Source organism: Rutilus rutilus, assembly GCF_951802725.1.
Source record: "Rutilus rutilus genome assembly, chromosome: 4".
In the NCBI taxonomy this organism is placed as follows: Eukaryota; Metazoa; Chordata; class Actinopteri; order Cypriniformes; family Leuciscidae; genus Rutilus; species Rutilus rutilus.
Window position 1 is genome coordinate 13,120,157 of NC_140212.1, and position 27,075 is coordinate 13,147,231.

The 27,075-nt window shown below is 42.5% G+C and overlaps 1 protein-coding gene across 10 annotated transcripts in view; it reads right to left on the minus strand.

Annotated features, from left to right (window-relative positions):
- Nucleotides 1-229: 229 nt before the first annotated feature.
- sox5 (SRY-box transcription factor 5) overlaps nucleotides 230-27,075 on the minus strand; it is a 198,240-nt gene continuing 171,394 nt past the window's right edge. For 5 of the 10 annotated variants that reach the window (XM_084408176.1, XM_084408172.1, XM_084408173.1 and 2 more), the window contains 9 exons: nucleotides 22,624-22,750; nucleotides 20,318-20,403; nucleotides 13,417-13,566; nucleotides 9,869-10,040; nucleotides 6,791-6,963; nucleotides 4,016-4,118; nucleotides 3,347-3,523; nucleotides 1,808-2,024; nucleotides 230-1,530 (listed from right to left, as the gene is read on the minus strand). In XM_084408176.1, coding sequence (XP_084264302.1) covers nucleotides 1,242-1,530; nucleotides 1,808-2,024; nucleotides 3,347-3,523; nucleotides 4,016-4,118; nucleotides 6,791-6,963; nucleotides 9,869-10,040; nucleotides 13,417-13,566; nucleotides 20,318-20,403; nucleotides 22,624-22,750 — 1,494 coding nt within the window. In that variant the 3' untranslated portion in view covers nucleotides 230-1,241. The remainder of the gene's footprint in view (nucleotides 1,531-1,807; nucleotides 2,025-3,346; nucleotides 3,524-4,015; nucleotides 4,119-6,790; nucleotides 6,964-9,868; nucleotides 10,041-13,416; nucleotides 13,567-20,317; nucleotides 20,404-22,623; nucleotides 22,751-27,075) is intronic. The other 5 variants (XM_084408170.1, XM_084408178.1, XM_084408174.1 and 2 more) reach the window with 2 other exon arrangements.

A 27,075-nucleotide genomic window follows, 5' to 3' on the forward strand; every position in this document is an offset into this window, starting at 1 on the left:
GGGAGACAAAGAGAATGACAGGAAAAAAAATGAATGAAAGAAAGAAGGTAAGATAGGAGGAAAAAGCAAACAAACAAATGAACAATTGATCACGGAATGATTGGATGTAAAGAAAAATAAAGGAATGATAAATGCAGTGTAATTATTAAATGTTTGGTTTCCTTCCATAAGGATCTGGCAGCTAGCATGAATCGTACGTATTGAATATTATAGTTTTTTTTTTTTTGTTAATGTTCACATGACCAGCACATCAACTGTCTACAGGTACTAAAAATGAACTTAAAACCTAGCAAAAGGCGCATTCATCATCACACACACACACACACACAAACAAAGAAATGTGCACGCGTACAATAATTCTGCTTGAGGCTTCCATGTCAGCTGTTCACCAAACACAAAGTTTGTGCTATCTCATAAAGTTTGTCTCCACACATGAGAGACGTCAACATCCAAAGTTCCCACAGAAGAGGAGAAAGGAACAGTAAAAGCGTGTCAAGAGGAAAAGATGTGAGGAAGGAGGGATTGTCTGTCATCCAGCGGTGTCCAAACTCCTGAGTGAAGGGACGCGAATCCTCCCTTCCCATCCTTTCGTCCAAAAGAAAAGACATCTTTGAGTGAGAGCACATGGGCGTGAGGATGATAGAAAGAGATTCAGCTAACAGCACGCCGAAGAGAAAAAAAAAAATAGGAAATGTTTGTCATTTTACTCCTGTCAGGTGCTTTACGGTGAAGAGGAAAATAAATGTCTTTTTTCTCTATTAAAACTGTAGCACAAAAACAACAAAATCACATTCACAAGCCACTTGTTGGCACTGTGTACCTGAGTGAGAATATTATAGAACCAAGAAAAAAAAAAGCGGTTTAAAAGTGTCTCTTTAGAAACAAACAGGTCCACCATTTTAAAGTGTCTATGACGGGTCGACTGACAGGTCCTTAGTAATAAATGTCTTGATAACAAACCGGTCAAGCGTCATTTTTCCTATGTAGTCATAGCTTACTCGTGATTCAATAAGAACTTGCCGCGGTACGTTCGCTCAGCGGGAGTCAGGGCAAGTGTTACACTTCATTCACAAGACCCTCCTTTTCATGTAACAGTCATTTTGATTGACAGGTCCTGTGCTTTGCTGTGGATATCAGGCTTGGCTCTGGAGGAGTCCTGATTGGACGGTGTATGGGGGGCGGAATGAAGTTTGCTTGCGTGAGATGCCAAGTGACAGGTGAGATGGCTGTGATTGGCAGGTTTACTGAGTGATGTGATTCTCACTGTCACTGCCATAGTCATCGTCTTCGTAGTCAAAGTCATCGTAGGCGTCGCCGTTGCCGTCATCCATTCGGAGCTCCTCCTCCTTCACACGAGGCCCCTCCCCTTTGTGTGTGCGGTATGAGGGCTGGCTGGTGGGCGGGACTGGTTCGGGACTACTCGACATGCTCGAGTGCTCAGAGGGCAACTGTGGAGAGGGCATTCCCGCCATAGAGAGCGCACCCGGGTACACGACGCCCGCTGAGGACAAGGGTAATTGGGTCTGCTGCCTGTAGTACAATAAACACACAACCTGTTAGTAGGGCCTGGGTGAAAACCTTAGTCTGATTGTTGTTTATAGTGAAATAATGAAAAAGTGAGGGGTTGAAAAATGTGACTGTTTGGTGATGTCACCCAAAAGGAAAGTTGTTTCATAGGTGGTGCATGTGCACCGTTCATGAATTCACTGATGAATCGTTAACAGTAAGATCAGGAATGTTACACAAAATTGATCAGGGTCAATTTGATTCCATGTTGACTTTAAAAGAATACATTAGTGAAGCTCACCCTACGGTGAAGTACTGCCGCATCTCCTGTCTGCGGTTGCGCATGATGGCCTTATATTCACCAATGCGCAATTTCTTTCCATCCACCAGGCAGGTGCGTTTGGGCCGTGGTTTGTATTTGTAGTCTGGGTATTTCTCTAGGTGCTGCTTACTAAGACGGGCCTGTTCTTCATAGTATGGCTGCTTTTCCAGGTTGGTCATGGCCTTCCAACGAGAACCTGCAAGAACAACAAGGTGTTTAGAGAACCTCACATGCATGCACAGTTATGATTCAGACAGAAAGTCAGGGATAGCTGCTAAAACAAACATTTAGATGTGTTTTTTTAACGGTTGCATTTTTGAGCTTCCCAATGCAAATGTCCCCTAAAGAAAACGTACTAGAGCAAAGTCAGGTAAACTCAAACACGGCCAAATTACACAGGGCTTTTTAAGACAGAGTAGTTGACTAATCATTCAGGCAACCCAGTAACTATTCGATTTTTAAAATATGTAATTTTGCACATCTCTAATACACTCACACTTTAGTGTGGTTTTTAACTGCCTATCGTTAGCCTTAAAAACTGGCACTTTGCACTAAGAGAGGGTTTTTGTTTGGTCTAATGAGTACCTTTGAGTGGAACTGATGTCAGACAGAAGAATAGAGTGTGCTCTTTGCCCTCCAAAGCGCACACACACACACGACATGCGACATTATTCCAGGTGACAGCAGGTTAAGTGGGCCACTAACACACTCCATCTAATTATCAGAGCTCAACAGGCGTACCTGTGGCCTGTGTCTCGCTTTCTCATTAACAGAGGCATGTGAACACATACATATACATACACATTTACACACTGGTGCATACACCACTGTCCCAAAAACTGCAGTAAATGTGTGTTCAGGGTGTTGTGCGTGTGTGTATGTGAGTCTGTGTTGAATTTACACAGTCCTACTGTATGTTTAATGGGGAAAAGCTGTCACCACTGGCCCTGACATGCACCCAGTGCTGTAAAGGGGGAACTCCTTCTGTTAACAATTGAGAGAGCGGGGCCTTATTAAAACCAGATTTTCCGGCGTTATAAAACGCTTAGGAGCTCTTTAAAATGTCAAACACAATCCCAGAGGTCTGGAGAAAATGTCAGACAGACTGGAGAGCTGGTTTAATGCATAATGAATTATATCATCATTGTTGGAGTCGGCCCTCTAGAGCGATTCATTAGGCGGTGGTTACACAATGCAGTGCGGGAGAGGAGTGTGTGTGTGTGTGTGTGTGTGTGTGTGTGTGTGTGTGTGTGTGTTGAGGAAGAACAGAGGGGATTCTCTGTCGCGGGCTGCATAGTTCTTCCCGAAGGAGCCAGCCTTTAAGCCCCACCCACATTTAATGTACCCACAAATCTCAGCCAATTGGGGAATACAGTGTGTGGTGAATGAAAGTTGGATGGAAAATAAATCTTTATCAAAAGCCTTGAGTCAAAAACTGCGCAGCTGAAAACAAGAGACAGAGCTTGAAGTGGTTAGATAAGTGGTTGGAGAGATTTAGTGGCACTGTCTCTATCTCACCGAGAATCTTGCTGATGTTTGAGTTATGCATGTCAGGGAAGGCTTGAAGGATCTTCCTCCTCTCGTCTTTAGCCCAGACCATAAAGGCGTTCATGGGCCGCTTGATGTGCGGTTCGCTGCTGCCACCACGCCCTCGAGCCTCCCTGAAGATCCGGGAGTCCGACACACTCGGGCTTCCTGGAGAAGGAAAGCGGGTGGACAAACATGCTCATATGTACAATACACATAAAATAAGACATAAATGTATGGTTGGCTGTGATTAATTGAAAAAAACAAACAAACAAAAAAAAAACAGGTAGCATCAGCCACCAAGATTACAATAAAGATTATAGGGAAGTAAATAGGGTCCATTTTTATTTCACTTTAACTTTAATGTGTCTTTAAAGTCACAATGTTACAGAAGTTGTGACATCTGTTCTGACGTATGACGTATATTCAGGTGCAGACAAAATAATTAAAGTCTTGCATGTCACCAGAGAGGAAACGTTTCACCAGAAGATCGAGTTACATTAATTGTATTATAAAAATAAAATAAAACATGCATGGATGAATTGATGAATCATAAAATCCATTTCATGCCAACTTTAAACTGAACTTTTTGATTACACAATAACATCAATTGAGAGAGGAATTTATGATGGGCGTAAAAAAAAAGAAAAAAGATCTTACCATCTGAATCTCCGCTGATGCCAAAGTCCATCATTGCGTGAGTGAACTTGCTCTCTTCAGACTGTTTTAAATGCTGGCTTAGGCTCTCAAGAGCAGCTTTATCCTGTACACACACACAATATACAAACCGATCCATTTAAATTCATTATCGACAAATCAACAGATGAAATTTGCATAAACACAGATGAACTGATGAATCAAGAGCATGGAGAGAGAATCAGAAGAACTTTTTTTTTTAAATGTGAGTTAATGTTTATCCATCAAATATGAGTAGCCTGGATGCCACCTGCAATCTATTTACACTTATTCTTTCCCTCTCTTTCTCACTCGATCTCGGTCTCTCTCGCTTAACCCTAAGGTCAATGCATTAGAGAGCACGAGCGCTCTAGAGATGAGAGCGGGGCTGGACCGCAGAGCCTCCTGGGTATTTATTACACCCAATAAAAAGAGATTTACTATGTATTTACATGGCTAATGTAGCTGGGCTGCATATTTCAACACAACACCCCCTGCTCTCTCTAAACATGCACACCCCCCGTCACCCCCCCCGGAGCTGCATCTGGGGCTTAATTAGTCAATTAGACTCCATCCTGAATCCACGCTACGTTTAAAACACACTCGCAGACAGAGTCCTCACCATTAGAGAGTGACCTGGGCCTTCTGCGACTCTGTAATGAAATGCATTACACCATTTTGCAGCCATCGAGATTTAATTGTTCAGACTGAGTTAGTGAGTGGGGTTTAAATGAATGTGTAATGGAGAGAGAATCTCTCCCCAGAGAGACAAAGAGAGAGACTGAGACAGATGATCAGGTTTGATAATGTGACAACACAAAAACTTAGGCTTTATACACAAGAAGGTTTGTAATATTGGGAAAAGCTATCTGTTACCACTCCTGTTCATCTCAACTGCAAGAATAATTACTATTTTAAGAGCTCTACTACACTACACTGAAATATGTAGCTTGCACAATTTATATTTTGATTGGCTGTCAATGGAGAAAGATGCTCTTAAGCTGGAGTAGTTACAACATGTACCATAACATGTAGGCTAACTGAGCCTAAACCTTGCTTGGATCGACGCTAAAACTCTTTCATCTCATAGGCGATTGACCTTGCTCATCTCCCACAATCCATTTATCTTAGTGTGACACAAAAGGGTTTAGGAACAATGCAGGGTTTGACCGCACCATGTGTTCCTGGGGAATAATTTCAAAGAGCGCAGCGCACTCTCTCAGAGAGTTGAGGTTAATACATAGAGGGACAGTAATTGTCTAAAATCAGGAGATAATGGGCTGAAGAGGAAAACAAACATCAGATGGGCTGGCTGATGTGGACCTCAGTCACGTAACAGAAAAAAATAGTGAGAGAACAACTGTGCCACTTTACCATTTTTAAAGCCAACTATATGCTACTTTACTTCCAAAAAAAACACCACATTTAAAAATGACATTATTACTTATTTCTGTTCTAAGAAAATGGGCTACATCCTGCACTACAGATTTTTGTCTAATCAGATACTCTCTAGAATGAGTATGCCCAGCCCCTAACACCCCTGCAAAGAAAGGTCCTTTAATGAATTGAAATTTCCTTTTTTAATAGGAAATTTATCAGATACAGGAGAGAGAACTTTGCTTGCAACAACATCACTCAGATGAACTCCAACATCCACTTTTCTCTAAGACCGAGATCATTGATAATACTCTCTCTCTTCACGTGTGCTGCCCTCACATTGACCGCAGCATCTGAATGTGTGGCCTTAATCAAAAATAACCCCTCTGTACTCAAAATGCGTGCAAAAATGCAGCGTGGATGACAGTTATGTGTGTGTGTGAGAGAATGTAAAGCTGTGGTCAGGGTAAAGTGCAGCTGATCTGTGGTAAATCATAATAAGGATAGAGTGCTTGGGAGATGTGGATTATTCCTAATGCACCTTCATTAACCTAGTAACAATCAGCACAGCCACTAAACCTGGCCAAGGGAAGAAAAAAACTAAAAACGACAGTGCAGTGTGAGCATGTGGGTGCTTAACTGAAGTTGATATCAACATGCTTTTGTTAAGCATTTACCTACTGTGTATTTGGAGATGTTGATACGAGTTTACACACAAAGGTTTATGAAATAAACCAAATCTCTGTGTGGCGGAGAAAATCAGGAAGCAAGGACACCTGTGTATATACAAGCGTCTTCCTCTGCTGATGTGCACAATCACATCGTTAGAGGTGGACGAGGCAAAAGTGTCCATAATTTAATGCTTGTTTACTGACATACTGTGCTTTTTGAAGCATTTGTATGCAAATTCCACAGAAAGCGAGTGTTTTTTTTATTATCTGCGGTCGAAGGCGTTTCCTGTGCTGTGGCTCGTGGACCAGCTGACTCCAGTGTGTTTAGCAAACAAGCCCAATTTAGCCGTGTAGCCGAGGAGTCACTCCAGTCACTTCACATTAGCATCAGCTACGCCATTAAAATTAGCGTCCTGTTCACTGCGCCCTGCCTGCCCTCAGCCTGCCTCCCAGACGTCGCCATCGTGTACAACAAAAGAGCTTTCAGATCTTAGTCACCTCTACTCCCCCTCTTCACAAGAACAGCTTTGGGAAATCACTTTGTTCAGAGATAAACACTTCTGTTGTAATTAACGCATCTGTTTGTGTATTTTCGTTTTTTTTTAAACTTCATTTGCACTTTTCATTGGTGATGAGCAAGATCACAAGCTTTTTCAGTCACAAGCTGGAAGATTGAGCGAGTGTGTAAATGCAGGACTAGAGTAAAACAAACCTTTTCTGAGCGTCCATTGTTGAGGCTCAGGCTGTTGACTGCCGCTACTTTGGCGTCCAGCACCTGCTGCTCTCTCTTTAGCTGCTCCTTCATCTGTCTGGCCTCCTGGAAAGCTTTGGTCACGGCCTCATGGTCGTTCAGGTAGCCGCCGGAGGTGATAGACGACAGCAGGTCTGAAAGAATGACAGGTGTGAGGGAGACAGATCAAAGGCGTATGACTAAGACAACAGACAGATAAAGCATAAATGTGTCTTGATATAAAGCAGTCGTTTCCAAATGGTTCCTGTATTTACCAAATCGACAGTTTTTAACCCATGCCGTCAATAATTTTGAATATTGTTGGGCTTAAGTATTTCATTATATTATCAATTTCAATATTTGATTTGGAACATTTTTGGTACTTGCCTGACATAAAGCATTTTTGATTCAATGTATGGACTTAAAGTGAAGTCACCCAACACTAAAACACTGCTGACACTTCGGGCATCACACATTAGCACTGAGCGTGCTGTGAGGTCACCTATCAGCATTTGTGTTAATACCATACACACACACACACACACACATACTGACCATTTGACTGTCACCTCTGTGACTCAACCTGCCTATGGCACAACTAGCTCTTAACATTCACTCAAAGCAAACAGAAAAAAAGAAGTGTGGAAGATAAATATTGACTTAGGCATATGAGCGTTTAGTTCAAGCATCTAGCATTATGGTCTGTCAGCTACTTTAAACATGAAGTGCAAGAATAATGAAAACTGGTTGGAGATCAGTGTTTGCCTAATGCATGTGTACATAACATGATCATGTGAAGCTGAAAATAAAATCTCTATTCTAATTTACAGCAGAAGCTGTCATCAGATACCTGTCGCTGACGCACACACTCAAGACACAAGCTCTGTTCTGAAACCCAGTGAGCTGCCTTCACTGTCTATTGCCTACATAGGCAGCAACAATGTTCTTCATAGCATACAAAATCTGGATTTTTTTTTCTTTTATTGACACTTTATAGTATTGAATAAAAGTTAACTTATAATCAACATTTCTGTCACTTTGTCTTCTGAGTTGGATGCATTTTTTTTTCTCTGTACCTGTTGCAATGCATTTAGTGATTGCTTTTCTCTAAATAAAGTGTCTACATTTTGCCTTTGCCTTAAAGAAGTTGCCTCTGTAGGCAGCTCACTAGCTTTTGGACAGAGCAACACTCTCTTTCACACAGACGAAGGATAAGAAATCCAGTTGAAAACAGATGCTGAAGCCTGATGAAAATCTCACAAATCCGCATTTTTTACATTCAGAGATTTGCTAAAAAGTGCCATTTGTCTCATATCTCTCTCTGTCTACCATTCTGTAGGCTTTTATTCAGACCAAAGCTCATGGAAATCTTAAAAGTGGGGGAAAAAAAAAACCAGTAGAGATTACTTATATTAAAGCCATAAGCAGCCTAATTTGGCCCATTCCGCAACATCTGCCTCCGAGCATATCAAAGATGTTTCCAACCATCTTTTCATGGCTATTATTTGTATTATTCTCAGCAGCTTAACCGCCCAAGCCGTTAGCTGCATCTGTTGGCTAGTGCATGTGTGTGTGTGTGTGGTGGAGCATTATCTCACCAGGGTAGATCTAACAAAGACCTGTGCTAGATTATGAGTATTTATCTGGCCTAATCCGGTCACTAATGCTGGATAGGATGGATTAAATGCTTTCATTTGAAATTATGGAAGAGAGAACTCTTTTTAAAAGAGTCATATCTCTGGAATCTGCTAAAATGGTCACAAGTCAAAGGATGAGTGGAAGCCTGCACACTTCCTGACAGTCAATTTAATTGGGGGTCAAGAAAATGTCTGAGGTGTTAATTAAGAGCACCGACCCCACTAGAGAGAGATGGTTATGAGATGTACTTACATTTAAAATGACTTAAAGTAGAGATGTATATCAGTTTAATAACCCAAAACATAACAAGGTATATCACTCTTCACATTACAGTGACCTGGAGAGTAGAACTTTCTTTTCGGCCTCTGAGAAAAAGCAAGGGAGAGTGATGGCCTTAGAGGACACAGCACTTGACAGCCCTTGTTGTGTTTCTGTGGTGACAGTGACACAAAAAGAAAGGGACACATGGGGTCGGGCATGCTGGATAGTCTCAGGACAGATGTCACTTAACAAGGTCAAAAAGATGAGAGAGGTGGAGAACATGGATGATGGAAAGATGAGGGAATTGAAAAAAAAAGGCGTTGGCAAAGATCTGGCAAGTTTAAATATAAATACTCATCCAGGTAAACACACATACACCTAGAAACAGCATGTTAAGTGGGGCTCTGAATACGTCTTTGACATTACAATACTTCCTGACCCCTTAAAGATGTGCACCAGATGGAATAATCAAGGGACATACGGCACTCTCAATCTCTCGATCTAAAAGAACCTCTCACTGTGACATTTTCTAAAGGATTCCAGTGAAAACTTTACTTCCTAATCCATTTTTCAGAACAAAAAACATCTGGGCGGCAAATCCACTAATCTGCTATTAAATCCCAGGATTTGTTGAAAAACACAGCGATTACAGGGAAGTAGTCTGAAATGGCTAACTGTTGTGAGGGAGGAGGGGGGAGAGGGGAGAATATTGCTTTATTGTGTTATTAATGTATGTTGTTTGTGCTGTGGGTGGTAACAGAGTTGTATAAGAGGCTTGTCTAATCTCAGCGCCTGTCAGGAAGGCTTGTGTTGCTCTATTCAGCACCTCTAAACAACAGAAATAAACGCCGCTAAACCTTCCCATCCGCTGTCTCCCTCTCTTTCGCTTCCAAACACAGCTGCTTAACAAGCTCTCCCCCTCCATTTAGACTAATAAATGTTTGACAATGTGCCCTTCAGGCAAAATTAAATTCTGCAAACCTAAAAATGTAACATCAATTACCGTCTCATACAAGAGTCTGTGCCAGCAAAAAAAACATATCCTGGGAGTAGGAAATGCTCTTGAGAGATACATTCAGGGCAATATGTAATAACATTAAGCCGGTTATACTGCCATTTATGTGTTTATTGAATTGCAATGAACTGTGGAGGTGCGTGTACCTATGGAGCTGAGTCTGGACGGCGGTCCTCCGATGCTGGAGTGGGCGCTGTGCTTCAGGGACCCGGGGCCCAGCTTCAGGGTAGGGACCTGTGGGGAAGCGGGGGAGGTGGGTGACTTGCTCTCGGATGCCTTAGGCTTGGACGACAGATTCAAGGGCTGAGCGCCCTCGTCCTGCAAAAAAGCAACACGTTTGGCCCGGTGTGATTTTTCTCCTCAGAGACTTGGGACCCAATCAAAACTCCCAGCAGGGGAGTCAAATCAGCTGACTGCATGCCGAAAAAGGACGTTTTCAGCAAATGCGGCCAGACCACAAGGAAAGGTAAAAGTAATTGTGGTTGCGCAGGCCAGTTGAAAAACTTGCTGATATTGGATTGACTTTGCGCACTGCCATGGCGTAATCAACATGCAGCACACCCATGCTCAATCAAACGAGAACAGGGACAAAGCGAGCATACCATGTAAAGAAACATGCTTAGGTGAGAAGATTCACACACATTTACCAAACATGTTGCGCATTGAGAAGAAAACAAAGCACATACAAGCATACACACAAACACAGAATGGCCAAGTATTCTATAAATATAAGCATGATTATTTGACACACATTACGGCTTCAAATATGTTCACAGATGTCAATTAGGCTCAATTAGATAATAATCAAATAACTCTGAATAACCCTTTTGTGATGGTGGACGTCTATCCATACGGTGCAAATGACTGCTACCAAGATATCAACCATGCTGACATCATAATCACATCAGAGAAGGCACCATAAGGGGTAATTAGATCTCAGAATGACAGATGCTGCCCCGTACACAGCATCAGAACATTGCAACGAAGGCCTTAACTTGCCATCAAGACCTTTCTTTTCTTAACAGCTTCATAGCTCAATACCAGAACTACATCAGAAGCTCGCGCACTCAGGCAATTCTCCAGGATCAAATGACCTTGCCAGCCCTCGTCCAAGCCATAGTTGTCGATCATCCTCGCCTGGCAGAGGGACTCTCAGGTCACTATTGTGCTCCAACTGCAGTGGGATCTCATATGTGTGCAGCTTCTGTACCAACACCTGTTTCTAGAGCCTTCCCGTCTGTCATGAATGGCCAGAAACAAAAGCATTTGCAGCAGCCATAGAGGACCACCACATCTCACAGAGCTACAGTGTCTCTCCTGGTCTTGCCTCCGCAGTAGTACGAGCAGAAATTCGCTGTTTCAAAGGCAGCAGGCAGCGAGTCAGCAAGCTAGGTTTTGGAACAGAGCTTCTGAGGTCTGGAGAGCTTGATTAAGACCTTTCCCTCACCGCCCGTGCTATGATGGGCCGTAACAGGATTGTCCTCATTAGCGCTGTTCTCAATGGAAGGGGAACCAGTGGGATGTGGACTCCATCATAAGGGAGACACACAAAAGACCCTACTCAATGAGAACACTAAGACGTGATTGAGGAGAATACTGTATCATGACCCATATTGTGTCGGGTGTGTAGCGACGCTGCATTGAAGAGGAAAACTGAATATTTATGACAGATAATGCCTGCCTCCCGCCCCGATGGTGGATTGTTCTTCGAGAAGCAAATCCTTGGGTGGGATGTTAGCCAAAGAGAAGGAAGCTGGTGAGAGGAGAACTAATGAAGACTGGCAAAGCTGTGCAAGAGAAGGAAGGCTAGCTTTAAGATCCGTCATACATGTTATAATAGGGAATAAGCTTAAATCTCATCTAAAATGACATATGAGTCACTTAGAATTAAAAAAATATTTGAAAATTGTAATTATTTTAAGTTTTAATCAGTTATTTATAACTAATTACTGTACACTGGCTGTATACATACCTACATATACATATATATACATATGAAGAGTTCAGATGCAAACGTGCCATCTGAACATTTCTTCTAGAATGGTCATTTTTATCCAGCTCGTATATTTAAGTTAAGTAATTTCACTTAAATGACAATTAATAGGTCATTTTCATAGCCATTTAAGTGAAATTACTGAACTTAAATATACAAGCTTGATAAAAATGATCATTCTAGAAGAAAATTTCAGATGGCACTTAGAGGCTTTTGCATCTGAACTCTTCTATATATATATAATCTCTTTTGAATTTTGCATGAATGTATACATCCTTCAAATATGCTGCTGACAGTACAGTCTACTTCAGAGACTGTAAAGAAACCAGAGACACTCCCACGAGATAGAAGTGTCCAAGCCCATTGTGACCAACACATGGGCAGCACCTTCAGGAGGAATCTCAAAGCCACCTGTGGCAGCACTGAGCTTGAGTGAAGGAATAGTGTGGATGTGTAAATCTGAGTAGGTCACAGAGTGAAAACCGTGATATGAGTCCATGATGCACCTGAGTTGTGAGGCCTCCCCCAGGGTAAAGCACTTAAGCTCTGTACGCCTCAGTCCAACCAGCTGTCCGACACACGCCACACATCTCAAAATGAGAGGAAGAGTGGCAACTACCCCAGGGCAACAAGCTTGAAATATGCATGCCTTCCCCTTCATGATGGCAAAAAGCTTGCAGACATGGAGAGAACAAACGAGAGAGCCACGATTGAGGGAAGATTTGAAGAGAGAAAGAGGATGCAGAGAAGGAGAAAGGGAGGGCTCAGCATCAACTTTTAGATACTTGACAGGGAATATGAGAGAGAAAGATATATTTAAGAAAAAGGTCATTTTCTCATGGCTCGGTGGCTGCGGAGGCCTAGCAGGTGCAGGCGGCACTGCCAATTATCTGTATTATCCCTATCCCTCTTCTTTATCTCCATGTATTTGGTCATGTGACAACAAAGGACCAAATGTTTGAGGAAAACGGCCTTCATTAGCCTTTGACACAATGAGCTGCAGGAGGCCAGACACAGTCGATGGCAACCGCCAAAGCTTCACTGGGATTGACAGAGGGAAATGTATCCTGAGCTCTTCCCCTCTTATGCAACAGGCATGTGGTTGAGCTCCAGGTCTGTTCTCTTCCCTCTCCAAACAGGCATCGGGCTCAGTCGTGGCTCAAGGCCGGAGTGAGAGCGGGCAACAGGCCTTCACACATGTTTATCCAGCCCTGGCTGCCCCACGGTCCAGCTATTGTACTGCTGAGCGGGACAGAATGGGCTTACAGGGGTGTCCGGGCGTCTAGAATGACCAGCCCAGCAGGAGGGATGAGAGGCCAGACAGGCTGCTTTTATTTCTGCCTGGCCTGATATTCATGGAGCTTTATTCCACTCAGATAGCTCTGGCCTCCTGCTGCCACACTAGCCAAAGGGAAAGATACCTGTTATGAGACTTATACGCTATCAGAAAAAGGCACAAAGCAGTGGTGGTAGCTAGACCTTGGGTTCAAGGACCAAGGACCTTCAGAAGCGGGCATAAAAAAAGCACTTGAAATGCAACAATGTAGTGAGGCATGGAGAATTGAGGGCATTGTGGCAGCTTGCAAGAGTTATGGGTTTTCAACCTAAAGAACATCAAAACCAGTACATACAAAGACTATTAGCTCTGGATGAAAAATGTACACAGGTGTTCCAGCTTAATTCGCATCCACAAACACATACCTTGGGCTTTGGTGGTGGGGTGCTTCTGTTTTTCTCGCTGTGGCCGCTGGTGGGCGAGTGTGTTCCGGTTGCCAGGTTGGCCTGAGGCACAGTGCTGTGTTTGGCCCCCGGAGACACCTGCATGGCAGCTAACTGAGCTGCATACAACTGCTGCAAAGAGACAGAGAGAGAGAGAGAGAGAGAGAAGGGACAGAAGAGTGGATGAAGAAGAGAGAAAGGTCCATGAATAAATGAATACACAGAACGCACAAAAAAACAAAACAGGCTAAAAAGCTGGTTTGGCCATTAGTGGAGAGGGCTGATGGTTGTTTATGTGTGAGGGGACAGAGCTGTCACTTTATGTTCCACCATCCGGCCTCAAGGGGCTACGCTAACAGCTAGCAGACGCCTGAGTGAGACATGTCCCCGCCAAGGTGCATCCTGGGAAAAAACGCACTCACCATAAGGGTCATATTCACTAAGGAAAGAAAAGACTGAAAAAGGGCCTCTCAAGGTGAAAAACTGGTGGATGTGTTTATGTAAAGAGAGAAGTTGTGAATTTCTCTGCCACTGAGAGTGGAAACAAATGCCGGACCCCCTATTGATTCTTTTACTCTTGCTTAAGAATGCACACCAGGACAGAAGGACCCATGAGAAAACTCTCTTAAAACTCGAAAACATATCTGCCAGCATGATTCAATGAAATGCAGCATACTGCCATTTGACAGCATAAATCGAAATTTTGCTCCTTTTTATTTCCATTGTTTCAAATATATTAAATGACCGATTGATATATTGGCTGATCTTTTGTGATTAAAGTAACCATGAACACTTGGCCAAAAAAGATATCAGCTTCATTAACAGTAAATGAACATTTTGAAAATGTCTACTTTTTTAAATAAAATATAATACAAAATAAATTAGCAGTATATAAAAGCTTATACAAGCAGTGCATTTAAGTATTTAAATATAAGTGTTTATTTCCTAATTACATTGTATTTATTTCGAACACTTAAACATACTGAATAATTGCATGTATTTTTGAATGAATTAAATTTAATTAAACAGAAGTGTTACGTATATTATCTACATGCATATATTAATATTATATTGGCTATATCAATTCTCTAGATATTGTCATCTGCATAACCAATGGAACAAACCTGTATCAGTCAACCACAAGCAATAACATCTCCCAGCTGTTAAATGCGGAGCTCAGGGATGTGCTCTTCTACACAGGGTATGTGTGGACCAGAGCAAATGTTTCTACGGTAACAGGCAGACAGTACAGTGGCTGGACATTGCATTAAACAGATTCCCGGAGCTGTTTGGGCAATTCCTGCAACAAGTACGTTTGTGTAGCTTTCATGTGCAATTTCGAGGACTTTGAGGAAAGCAAAGAATGAATTGAGAGAGGGAGCTTTTTATTGTATTTGTGGGAAAATATGAGGAACCAAATCTGTGTTTACAGTAGCTGCAGAGACGGGCTGTTTTTTAAATTGTATTTTTCTCTTCAAGGTTTGGAAGCGAATGGCTGTTTGTGAGTAAAACTTCCGTCCTTCTGTTCGTCTCTGGCTGCCAGCCACCAGCAGGAAACAAAGACTGGTTTATGCAAATGTCCATGGCAGTTCTATCTCTCTCTCTCAACCTCGACAGCACATTCTCCACAATCTTCTGTCGGCTGTATCTGCTAGAATTAAATATTTCTATCAGATGAGAACACAGAGATTAACACACCATCATGCTGAGAGACATATCTCCATACAGAACATCTCCATCCACTCACACTGGCTTTTTATCTGCCTAAATTTGCACCGCAGAGAGCTAATAAAGTTAATAAGTACAGATTTTTTTTTTGGTTTAAAAAGGGACACTGATATATTAACTGTGTGTATAAAAGTAGAGGTGCACTGAATAAAAAAAAAATTCTCTGGTATATATTTAATTATATTTATGCTATGGCCAACCGATATGATGGCCAATATTAAATCTACACTATTTTGCCTGTTTAAAAAAAAAAAAAAAAGTCTACAGTAACCTTAGATAGAAACAATATGCTGTTTGAATTAGTAAAAAAAAAAAAGTGATGTTTAATATTACCTACTTTCCTACAATTATGGCACTACTTATGGCTGATAAAAATATGATCACTGATATACTGTGCATCCCTAATAAAAGTACTTACTGTATACACTGCTATTTGTAATATTTGATTCTGATCGGCTTTCCACAGCTAAACTGTATAATCGACAGTTGTCCTATGAAATTCATTTAAATTAGCTCTTGTATCACCCTTTTTCCTAACATAAAATAATTTCAGCACAAATCTATACTTTATGTGGTATAATGTACACTCAGTCAGTCATCATCTTTAAAATGAACACTGACAGGGTGATTCTTCTATTTTTATTCCTCACTTAGGTTGTGCACAGACATACAACACTTCAACACACACACACACACACACACACACACATTTCTCTTGGATTTTTTGATCAGGAGGTGACCTCAGTGTGTGAGCTGTAGTCCACACAGGGGAGCAGGACATGAAATAAAGCTCTTGTTGGTCATTTCTGTTCAATTACTCCCACCATGGCCCCTGGTTGTGTGTGTGCCTGAGCGTGACATACGGCCCCTGTCGGAGCTTGCCCTGTCTGTGTGTGTGTTTGTGTGTGTGTGTGCGTGAGAGGGCGAGATGCTCTGTGTCCGGTCCACTGCATCAGACTGCTTTATTTTCTTTCTGAATTGAGTTCTATTACAGGGCCAGCTCTTGTCAGTCACAACCACTAGACCGACACACATACACTTCACTTCCAACAGGGCCTGCCACTGAACACGCTCAAAGCGCTGCCACTCCGCCGTCAACGTGAGCAAACAGGAAGTGACAGCACAATGCCCCTCGAGTGCCCACGGGCTCACGTATGCACACGCAGCGAGAATGGGGGATGAAGGGGTGGCTGATCTCAAAAGTGGGGATGTAACAGAGGAATTTAAATGTCAGCCTTACACAAAAACACACACACACACACACAGGGGTGCTGAATGGGGGAGGGTGTATCTGTGAGGGATTTGATAGGACTCTTGACTCCTTCAGTCAAGCTGCGTCCTTTTGAACTGTTAAAGCTTCTCCCCTTGCTTCTCTCACTCTCTCTCTCTCTCTCTCTTTGCTAATCCCCACAGAGGAGTATTAGGCCAGCTCTAATTCTCTAACCACAAGTCTGTCTGTGTGTGTGTGTGTGTGTGTGTTTAAGGCAACAAAGGTAAGAAAACGCATACCGCCAACATAGAAGGCGAACACACAAGAAAGATCCCAATGCCAATCCGTAATGCTGCAGGCCTGTCTGATCTAATGGGTCAAATGTGACTCCATTAAGTAGTGTGTGTGTGTGTGTGTGTGTGTGTGTGTTTTTACGTGTCTATATGCAGGATGACGAGAGGAGATAGATTGGCATTTGCGCTTTAACTCGTAAGGCTGATTGGAGAGTATTAGTGTTGGTGACACATGTTTTAACAAAGCCACCACCCCATCCTCGCTAAGTCCCCGTCCTCTCCCTGAGCACAGGAAGACGGGCTGCTGTCAGCGCTATCCAGCGGAGTGGATCTGTGTGTCTTTATGTGGCTGAGCAGACATCTCTCGCTCTCCAGTAATCCCCTGCTTTACTCAGATTATGAGCTTCTTTTCCCATCTTGCTTTGTTGTCAAAATGGAAGCAGTTCGGAGTGATCCTCTAAGCTATTGTCATTTTGGTCACCGCTGGCTATTGTGCGTCTCATGCTTTTTCCATTGTTGTCAATTCTTCCTATTCTTGTTATTTTTTTGCGCTAAACTAAACACTGGCTGTCAAGTTCTGTGCTATTTTGATTAGTGCGCCAGGCAGGATGAACTTTGACATGAGTTGCGTCTGACTGAAGCCGCTGCCAAGAAATCTCCCTCTTAAGTGTCAATTAGAGCTAAAGCTAGTGTTTACAAAAAATACAAAAGCTAATATACAAAAGATAAAAAAAATTCTTTTCTGCTTAATTTTTTCCCCCCGGATTGTCAAGGAAGAGACTCAGTACTCTGTCCAGGTTTTAGGTCCGCTAGTGGGAAGCTTTGAGGCAAAATAACATTCTCATTGTGTGATAGACTGGGAATGTTATGTAAGCTTTTATGTTGTGGAGCAGATAGGGCAAGCTGGACACGATCAATCCAGCCATGCTATCTATTTACAGTGTCACTGACCTCATCGTCCTCGGACAATGCCACCAGATCACTATCTGAAAGGAATTCGCGGCGCTTATCATCGTGCGTACACATGCAAGTGGCGTCAAAATAATAAAATCACTGGGGGTTTGAACTACAAATGGAAATACATGTACTATTTTTTACGGCTGATATAAGGCATTAAATACAGTCTCCCTTCTCACTCTCTCTCTCGTTCTCCTGTGTGCTGCAGTAATCCGGTGCAATATGGTCCAACATCTGCCTCTACATATGATGGCTGACCTCCTCCATTGACCCACTTTATACCTCTTCAGTATGCTGCTCGCAGCTCATACCTTTCTATTACTCCCCTCCTTTTCTTATTTTTCTCTTTATCTCTCTCTCTCCACTTCCACGTTTCAACAAAGTCATAGTCACTGTCCCTCAGCTTCTGTGTGTGTGGTTTTGGTGGGTTACGCAGGTTAATTTAGCTGGTTATGGAATATTAAGGCCAGTGTGAACTGTGGCCGCAGTTGTGAAAAGTGGTTTTGTGGCCAGGTTTAAAGACTGCTGCAGTGACTAATGGCAAACACCTTTAAGATAGTGACCCCTAGTGCAATGACTCCCTATCACTCACCACATGCACACACACACACTTAGAGGACTTGTTTAATGGCCGGTGTGTAGGTGCGCAATCTCATACAGCTGTGACTTCATCCGTCTGGCATCTACAAGTGTGTTTGTGTGTTGAAATATAACTAGAAGAGAATTGTTATACAAAATTAATCTCTATGAAAACTTTGGACATGCACACTACGCAGGACGCAAGCGCCTAATTACAATGTGTTCAAATTAAGTTACAATAATGCGCCACAAATTACAATCAACAAAGCTGTCTACACTGCAAGTAGCCAAATGCTGCATGCCTTCAGTTGATGTGCTGCACAGCAACTTCAGACACTTTATTTTCCTACTGAATATGTATTGTACTTATATATAGAAACATACTTGAATAAGAATTCCTCTAGTCCAGTAGAGCATGGTGCTAGCAATGCAAAGGTCTTGGGCGTGATTCCCAGGGAATGCATAAACTGATAAAATCTATACCATAAATGCAATGTTTGTCGCTTTGAATAAAAGCATCTGTCAAATGCATTCATGTAAATAACCAAATACATCAAAGCCAGCTTGTGGTCATTCTGGTCTTCTGCCTACTAAATGAAATCATCATTAGATCTCTATATGTATTATACAAACAAAAAATATCACATTTTAAATATAATATAGTTGAGAGGACATAAAGTGCATTGAGAAGAGGGGCAAGAAATTGCAAGCCAGATTCAGCACATCAGGTTGAGTGCACAAACTACTAAACCATGGCTCGTGGAGTGACCAAGGCAAATATTTTGGGCCTCTCATCGTGTTGTGGGGTCTGAAGATGAGACGTGCAAATGCGCAGATTGTCCCAGAGGAAATCCAACGTGCTTCTGTCTGAGACATCTGTATTTAGGTTAGCCTTAGTAAATCATTTTCTTTGTGACAAAGCCCTAATCTCTCTCTCTCTCTCTCTCTCTCTCTCTCTGAGTGTGTGTGTTGCAAGGGAGATTTGAGGATGGAATGAGAGAACAGTGGCATTGGAAGTTGTTGTTTTTTTCTCCAGTTGTTTTTCTGGCAAAATCCAATTGCGGCTGACAAAGCTGTTCAATCTGGGATTTTTTTGAATCTTAACACGAAGGAACATATGGAGACAAGCTCAGAAGCAGATAAAATCAGACAGGACAAGATTCTTGCAGTAAGCCAGTCATACGGAGCACAGAGGGGTGAGTGCACAGACAAAGAGAATAAAATAAATAATAAAAAAAAAACTGAAAAAAATATCCTGTTTTATTTACCCGTTATCCAGAGGCCACCTGGGAAAACCACCTGTTTCTGTATGAGTGTGTATGTTTGAGAGTCATTTATACCTCTTGCATATGCTTAAACTGTGATACAGATGTGCAGGTGCATATCCTTACATGTGTGCACGTAAGCGCAATGCCCTGTTAAAATTCACTCTAATGTGCATCTAATGTTTGGCTAATGGTGGCAGGGTGAGTTTGGCCTCTTAGGCAGTCACTTTAATTGGTAATAGAGGTAACAGAGAGGAAGGCCCGGGCCCGTGTGGGTCCCCAGGTAAGTGCATTTCAAACAGCCAGGCTGTTAACCTGGGATCAGATGCAGTCCGTTAATACTTTTCTTCTCCTTCCAGAGACCAAACTAGGGAGGAAAAGGAAAAAGGACAGACGTGGAGACGCATGTTTACTGCGTTTTCAGTTTCAGAGCAGCACAGTGAGGCTGCATTAGGGTTTGACTCTATTCAGACAGCCCATAATATCTTTTTGTGTTTGCTCTCTGTTCAGTGTCCCTCTGTGCTCTGTCCCCCTTAAAACAGTTTCTATGGTACCCTTCGCTCCACAGTGAACAATATCAGCACCCCAGAGCCAGCAGTGCGGCATTCTCTCTCTGGGCTCTGGCCCCTCACAAAGGCCCATTTCTATGGCAACTTGCAGTTGGCATGAGGAAAAGAGTTGGGGAGAACAGTGGGCATTGTTGTTCTCTATCGGGATCACAAAACAAAAAAAGGGGGAAAAAAAAAAACTAGGGAAGAAAAAGAGATTTTGTTTGAGAGGTTGGGAAAAATGGACTGAATCTCCACAGCAAAAGGACATACACACAAACAAAACCACAAGATGGACGTTACCTGCAGCTGAAGAGGGCCGAGGCCAGGCGTTGCCGCAGCAGCGGCTGCCATAGTTGTGGGGATCAGCTGTAGAGGGTAAGGGTCACCTGAGGAAAAGAGCATTATGGGTATGTCAGATGCTTTAGATTTTTTTTTTTCACACATCACCCTTTCGATATCCAACACTTCTGCACAGGGTCTGGGCCCCATCCCCCTCTCCTCTCCTTCGATGGAGCGACAGATTCACTGCTTTCTCTTCTGTCGGTAAAGACCTCCATTGTGAAGTCCCCCCCTCCATTCTAATGAAAGGCTGATTGTGTGGCTGCAGCTCTAATACCCCGAGCACAATAGCAGTTGAAGGCTAAGGCATGATAAGGAGAGGACGGTAATTAACGAGGTAACGTCAGCGCCCCGTCTCCTCGGGCCCCGCACAAGAGCCTCTGCGTTGGAGAGATGAATCAGAACACGAGGAGTGAATAGCGAGAGTTATTAGCGTCCACCTGCAGATATGGGCTTTATAATTACATGACCGGGAGGTAAAGGTCAGTCCAGTTCGGCTAGAGGAGGTAGGGGGGTTATTAGCGTTGCGCTGAAAAGGCCTGTGACATGAGAAACCACGAGTGTGCTCTCAAATCGGTTCTGCAGTTTTTTGATGAACAATGGAATGATGTCGGCCAAAAAGGGAGGAGAAGTTGGATACAAGCGCTCTGAGGAAGAACAGAGGGGAGAAAATGTCTCCATGTCCAAATAGATGGCCTTTGAAATATATCATATAAAAGTGACACCATCATTCTGTTATTTTAAAAGACTCAGCGATTTATGGAATGCATGTCTGGTCGTGTTTTAAAGCCAGCATAAATGTGCCCGTCGCCCATGATATCCCACCATTCTGTGCATGCAGTAAGGCAGAATTGGAATGGCATCTGATGGAAGTACATTAATAAATGTAAATTTTTATTAAAAAGACATATTATTGCTTTAGTACAACTGAAATAAAAAATTTAATGTGCATGTAAATGCACTTGTTGATAAGGCAGCGGATACAGCCCGGGACTCTAGAGTATCTGTTAAAGGGGTTTGTAGAGGAAGTCGAACCTTGTCTCAGTAAGCAATAAACCAGACGCTCCTATCAGTCAGTCCAAAACATTTTTCCCATACACTGCTCCCCCCCCCCCCCATGAAAAAATACTCATCCGCTTAGTTAAAGATTGCCCTGGACCCAATTCAAGGATGTATTCTGGGGAGATGTGTGTGTTTTATCTTTTTTTCTTGTCTTTCTCTCAGTCCCTAAACAAATACAAATATTCCAGCTATTTTATGTCTCTCCTGGGTACAGCTGTAACAAAAGAGCAAAACTAAGAAAAGCAAACATGTTGCTGTTGGCGAGAAGGCAGTATCTTCAGACTGACTGGAAGAGCTCCGTGGCCTGGCTCCGGGGAGCAATGGGTGGGAACCAGCATCCCCTTAGTCCAGACCCTGCGACCAGAGGGATTTCATCCCCCTTTTTTTCCTCTCTGGTTTTGAGGGTTCAAACGACGGCTTCCTCCCCCGTGAGCAAGCACTGTAATGGTAACTAAATGACATGCGTAATTGAAATTTTGGGCAGGGTTTGATGGTGCTGCTGGCTGTAATTGAAATAGAGGGTTTATGGTTAGGAGGGAGGCCGTTGGGAGGAGGAAGAGGGTGGGGGGACTTGTTTGGGAAACTGTGAAGCGCAGTGGGCGGAGCTGGAGATGCGGACCGGTCCGTCTCACAAGGGAGATGTGCGTTTATGAGAGTGTGTGCGAGTGTGTGATCTATGCAATGTTTGTGTGCACGCGTACAGTTGGAGAGGAGTCGGAGGCGTGTGCGAGGCGTACTGGACGCGTGTTCTGGCGGCCGCCCGTGTTAATATGAAGAAACCTGGGGCAGGTCACTCTACCCCCCCGTGAGAGCGCGAGCGTTCTGCTGCTGCGCTGCTGGCACTTGCCGCCTCGTTTCTCGCGGTAAACAACACATTGCTTCACAGTTGGACTGCTACGGCCAAAAACACAAACCCCAGAGGAAGTTTTCTTTTTTTTCCTGTTCCTACTTTTGAACAAGAAATACAGAGACACAAAAGCAAGCGAGTTTGTCTAGTCTGAGAGTCTGTCATGTGCGGGAGATGATGGGCATCAGTGGTGTTGGCTGATCTTAATAACACACCAGACAGGAGGGAGATGCTGCCCAACATTGGGTTGAAGACTCCGCTTTCAGCAATCTGGTTTGAAATCTCTAGTGTGAACAATAAACTAGACTGAAGTCTTTAATTTAACAACCCATCACTGAAATGCTGCTTTAATACTCACTGCAGCCCGGTTTGTAGTTGAACCCTGGAGGAAGTAGAAATCCTTGTTGTGCTGCAGCGGCCGCCAGAGTTCTCTGATCTGGAGGAAACACAGGTATCATCAGCGGAGGCAACTGACCCTGGACCTGCTGAAGAGATAGAGAGAGACAGCAATTATGATGTTAGTCATGAACAAAGAGTCTAGCCATAATACTGTAGGTCAACTATGAAGAAATCTTTTCAACCAAAGTCCTAGCCTCAGCTTCAGACCACCCACAGTTTGATCACTGACCATCTGAGGCCATTTTGGACATAAATTGGTCCAAATCTATTGGATATTTTCTTCACCTAAATGGATTATGAAGGCAGAACAACCGGTGGTTAATTGCTTTACATGTTGATTAGACTTCCTGTCTAAGTGGATAAGGAATAAGCTGCAAGGTAGACCACACTTTGGCGACCTTCACACTGCAGCTAAATTTGGTTGACAATTCACCTTTTAGTGACAAACCGAATTAACTCCTGAAAGTTAAGTAGTAGTGACAACCGCATTAACAAAAATTCTGCACAGTCTGAACGGAGTCAAACTGAACAACTAGTTGTTAATGACGTCAATGAGAGATATGAGTGATGACAGACAAGAGATACATCTCTGATGCATGTTAAAACACTCCTTTAAGCATAAACAAAACACGACACCTCCATAGAAAATTGCTGAACACAAGAAGTCTTTTGTCACTGTAATATTACTTTAGTCAGAATAGCGGACACCAAACACACGAGACGCCAGAGCGTTGATATGGTTTCCACGGTGTCAATAATTGCAGTTTCGGGAGAGATTTGTGTTCCGTACACACGGAATTATAATTTAGGGGACTCACTCCCACATTTAATTGAGGTTGTCACTCCTGAAACTTAACAGTGTGTGTACACTGTGTGTACCTTTATGTCTGGCTTCACTATGCACCTCTCTAGCCAGTTTATTACTAGGGTGATTTCAAATACTGTGCTTGTCCAGCAACTGTCACCTGAGGACAAGTGAGATATGGACGGGTGACTTTTGGGATACAGCTGGCCTCCATTTCTGCAGAGCACCATGCTCGGCACCTCGCCACACCACTTCACAAGGTTTCCAGGATTAAAAAAGGGAGGAAAGAGGAAAAAAAACAAGCCAGAGACTTTGGCAAAGGGAGAGTCTTGAGACACACAGGCCCAAAGAAGAAGAGGACAGATGGTTCTACTGACGAGAAAAACACAAAGGCTCCAAAAGTGACAATCGTCTATATATATGAAAGTGACATGCTCTGAGAGGAAAGGAGGCAGTTTATCTCAGTCACATGTTAAGATAAACAGAGGTTAAACTTTTATTTTATCTCATTCTCTTAAGTCTCAGTAGCATGTCTGAGGATTTTTGAATTCCAACCACAGAGCAATCATTCCTCCATTTTGGTTAACCACAAACGGCAGGCCTCCTGTTCCCAGATCAGGAGGCAGTGGCGTTTTATAGTTGCGTTACGACAGGACCCCCCACGGGCTGGTGCAGCTCTAACTTCCAGTCCTAATTGGACATATGCTCCTCTGGTTTTGCCTGCGTCTTCTCAGTGCGAGCTAAGGCTCTGTGGACACAATAGCATGTGCTAGCCAACGCGCATGCGTGTGTTTGTTCTCCAGTGGTTTTGAGCATGGAGTGTTTTTGTGGCAAATTACAATCACACGCTCTTCTCTTAAAAGCATAGACATGTAAGCAAGTGTGTGTGGGAGCATATGGAATTAAAGGCTCGTGGATCTCCTCAAAGCGTTCGAACACACCGTCATGCTGTTCTCTATTCAATCAACGTAGTAAATAGCATTACCCACGCAGAGTAGGTGAGGCTGATATTGACATTTTCAGGCCCTGTTAATGCAGTTTGATGCATTCAGTTGACATGTATCATGAACTAGAGAACAAAAGGACTGAACTTTACAGTTGCTTTCAAAGGAGATTTAAATTTGAAGGCATTGAACAGTTAGCATTGCTTGTAAAACATCTCTTGCATTGGTTGGGGACAGGAACACATGACGTTGCAACAAAGTGGACTCAGGATTAGGGAGAATATTCTTGAACTGGAACAACGTGCCTCAACTGTAGGGACTGGATTGGTCCCCGCTAAACTAGTAATAGTTTAGGGAAAACACTGTTTGAGGGGCTGCAACACCCCATCACACCCAAACACGAATAGAGGACTTCCCTTATTGTCTTTGTCATAACTCATTATTAAAACTGTTGAATATTCCAGAAAGCTTATGACAAAAGTGTCAACTCCAGCTGCAAGCTCTATAAAGGTTTATTAATCAGACAACGGCTGGCTGTGGAATTCCATTCTGGCTCTTTGAACTCTCTGATCGGAAGAATGGCTCACTTGAAAAGCTTTTAAAAACTTTGAGAACGCAGAAGAGTCTGTCAGATAATTGGGTCGGAAATGGGTTTCAGAACTGACATCTAAAAACAATATGATGTTTGTGAATGGTCTTATTGATCAGCTCCACAATAAAGACAGTTAAGATAAATTATGTGTTATTTGTACTATTTAACTATTTACAAATAGATAATGTAAATATAAACCTACAGCAAATACAGCTAGAATCTTAAAAACCTTCTAATTACCCGTAAGAAAAATAGATGGCGGACAAGGAAAAAAGGATAACACAAGAGCGTGGCTAACTTTGCAACTTTCTTAGTTTATAAGAAAAGAGCGAGATTTTGAGAGTGAAAGCAAGGAAAAAATGTTGAAAGAAACAAATGGAAAGGGAAAAAGTGGAAAGTTGGCACAAAACTGAGTCAGAGCCTCTCGCCAGGCGGCACAGCTTGAACCTAAAGCTTTTTGAACATAATGAAGATGTGCAGATAATTAACATATGCAGTGTGAACAGGTTTGCTGGCACGGAGGAGAGAAAAACTCTAAGGTAGAGCTATTATTAGGGAGTAATTTGCTCTAAGAAGTAAATGAGTGAAACAATAGCTGCCAGCATTGACAATATGGCACACATCTGAGAATGTGTGCAAGAACGGTGGTTAAGAACGAGTCCCACCGCTAAAATCTGTTTCCAGCCATATGCTCCGGCAATTAAAGGCAGGCCTCAGTGACCTCGCACTGAAGAGGGGACACATAGCCATATAACTAATAATTAATTTGCGCTTGGATAGCAGCGTTAGCACACACGCACTATACTTGCAGACTGACACTTAATATTAGCCCCGTGGACGTGGGCATAGGCCATTAACTTTTACAGAGTGCCTGCGACGACTGCCAGTCTGGTGCAGGCATCAGTGCGAAAGGACTGTCCCTGGTGAATAAGATTGGGATTGCGCACACGCTCAAACAAACACGTGCAGACAGATTTTGCATTCATGGATCTACTTCCTGCTTCTTTTTATTAAGTGTGTCGGCTTAATATATACCTGGCTAAACATTGATGGCTAAAAAAAGAAGCTGCCAATGTTATCTCACATTCACGAGAGTGTTACTTCACAACAATTGTGAGGTGTCACCTTAGGGTGTGTTATCAGGGACCTAATAGAGCGCAACAGTTACTGTCTCTGCTGTTTCAGCAGCTTTGGTGTTTTTTTTTAAGTTTTTTTTTTTTTTTTTTTATTGTTCCAATTAATTTCCTCCATTGGGATTTCAGCCAAACCAACAAACTCTGAGATGAGTGACAACATTATAATCTTAAGTTTTTAAATACCTTTTTTTTTTTTTTTTTTTTTTTTAAATTAGAGTAAAAGACAAGTGTCTTTTACGAGGCAATGAATTGTGCATGCCATGAAGCACTTCAAATGATGTAATCCAAAAACTTGGAAATATTGAATTATAATGATTGATTATATTTATAAAGTACAATATTTTAAAAGTATATTTTTGCAAATAATTTTTGCAATAAAGTTACTTGAGGATGTAGGGAGTGTACTTCATAGGAGTTCACTGCTTAGTTCTTTTTCGCTGTTCTCTTTTCCATGGTAACAACAACTTATCTGATAGCTATCTTTATGATTATGGGCTGTGCAGTTATAGACCAGGAATTTTGGAATTAAACATGATTTATTTTTTAATCAAGCTAAAAATCACACTGACTTGTGGCCACACAATCATATATTATTAATCTCGCCTCACACTAGGTTTGTCGTTATACAATACCCTTAAAAATCAAATACTCAATGGAAAATAATTACAGTCAGGAACAGACTGTTGCGCTATATAAGAGGGAAATGGGTGGGGTTTAAAGTCTAGACCAATAAAGAGTTGCGTCAAGGTCACATGGCTTCACCCCTAATGCTTGATCTCTCTTCTCCATGCCTGATCGCGGTTTCCAGACAAACGTGGCATTTTCAAACCCCACCAAAACAACAACCCTGCTCTTTCCAATCACTAACGCATGTCCATTTTCTCACTTATGTTCTTCGTTCTTTTTTTTCAAGTATGCCTCTCATTTTTTTCCA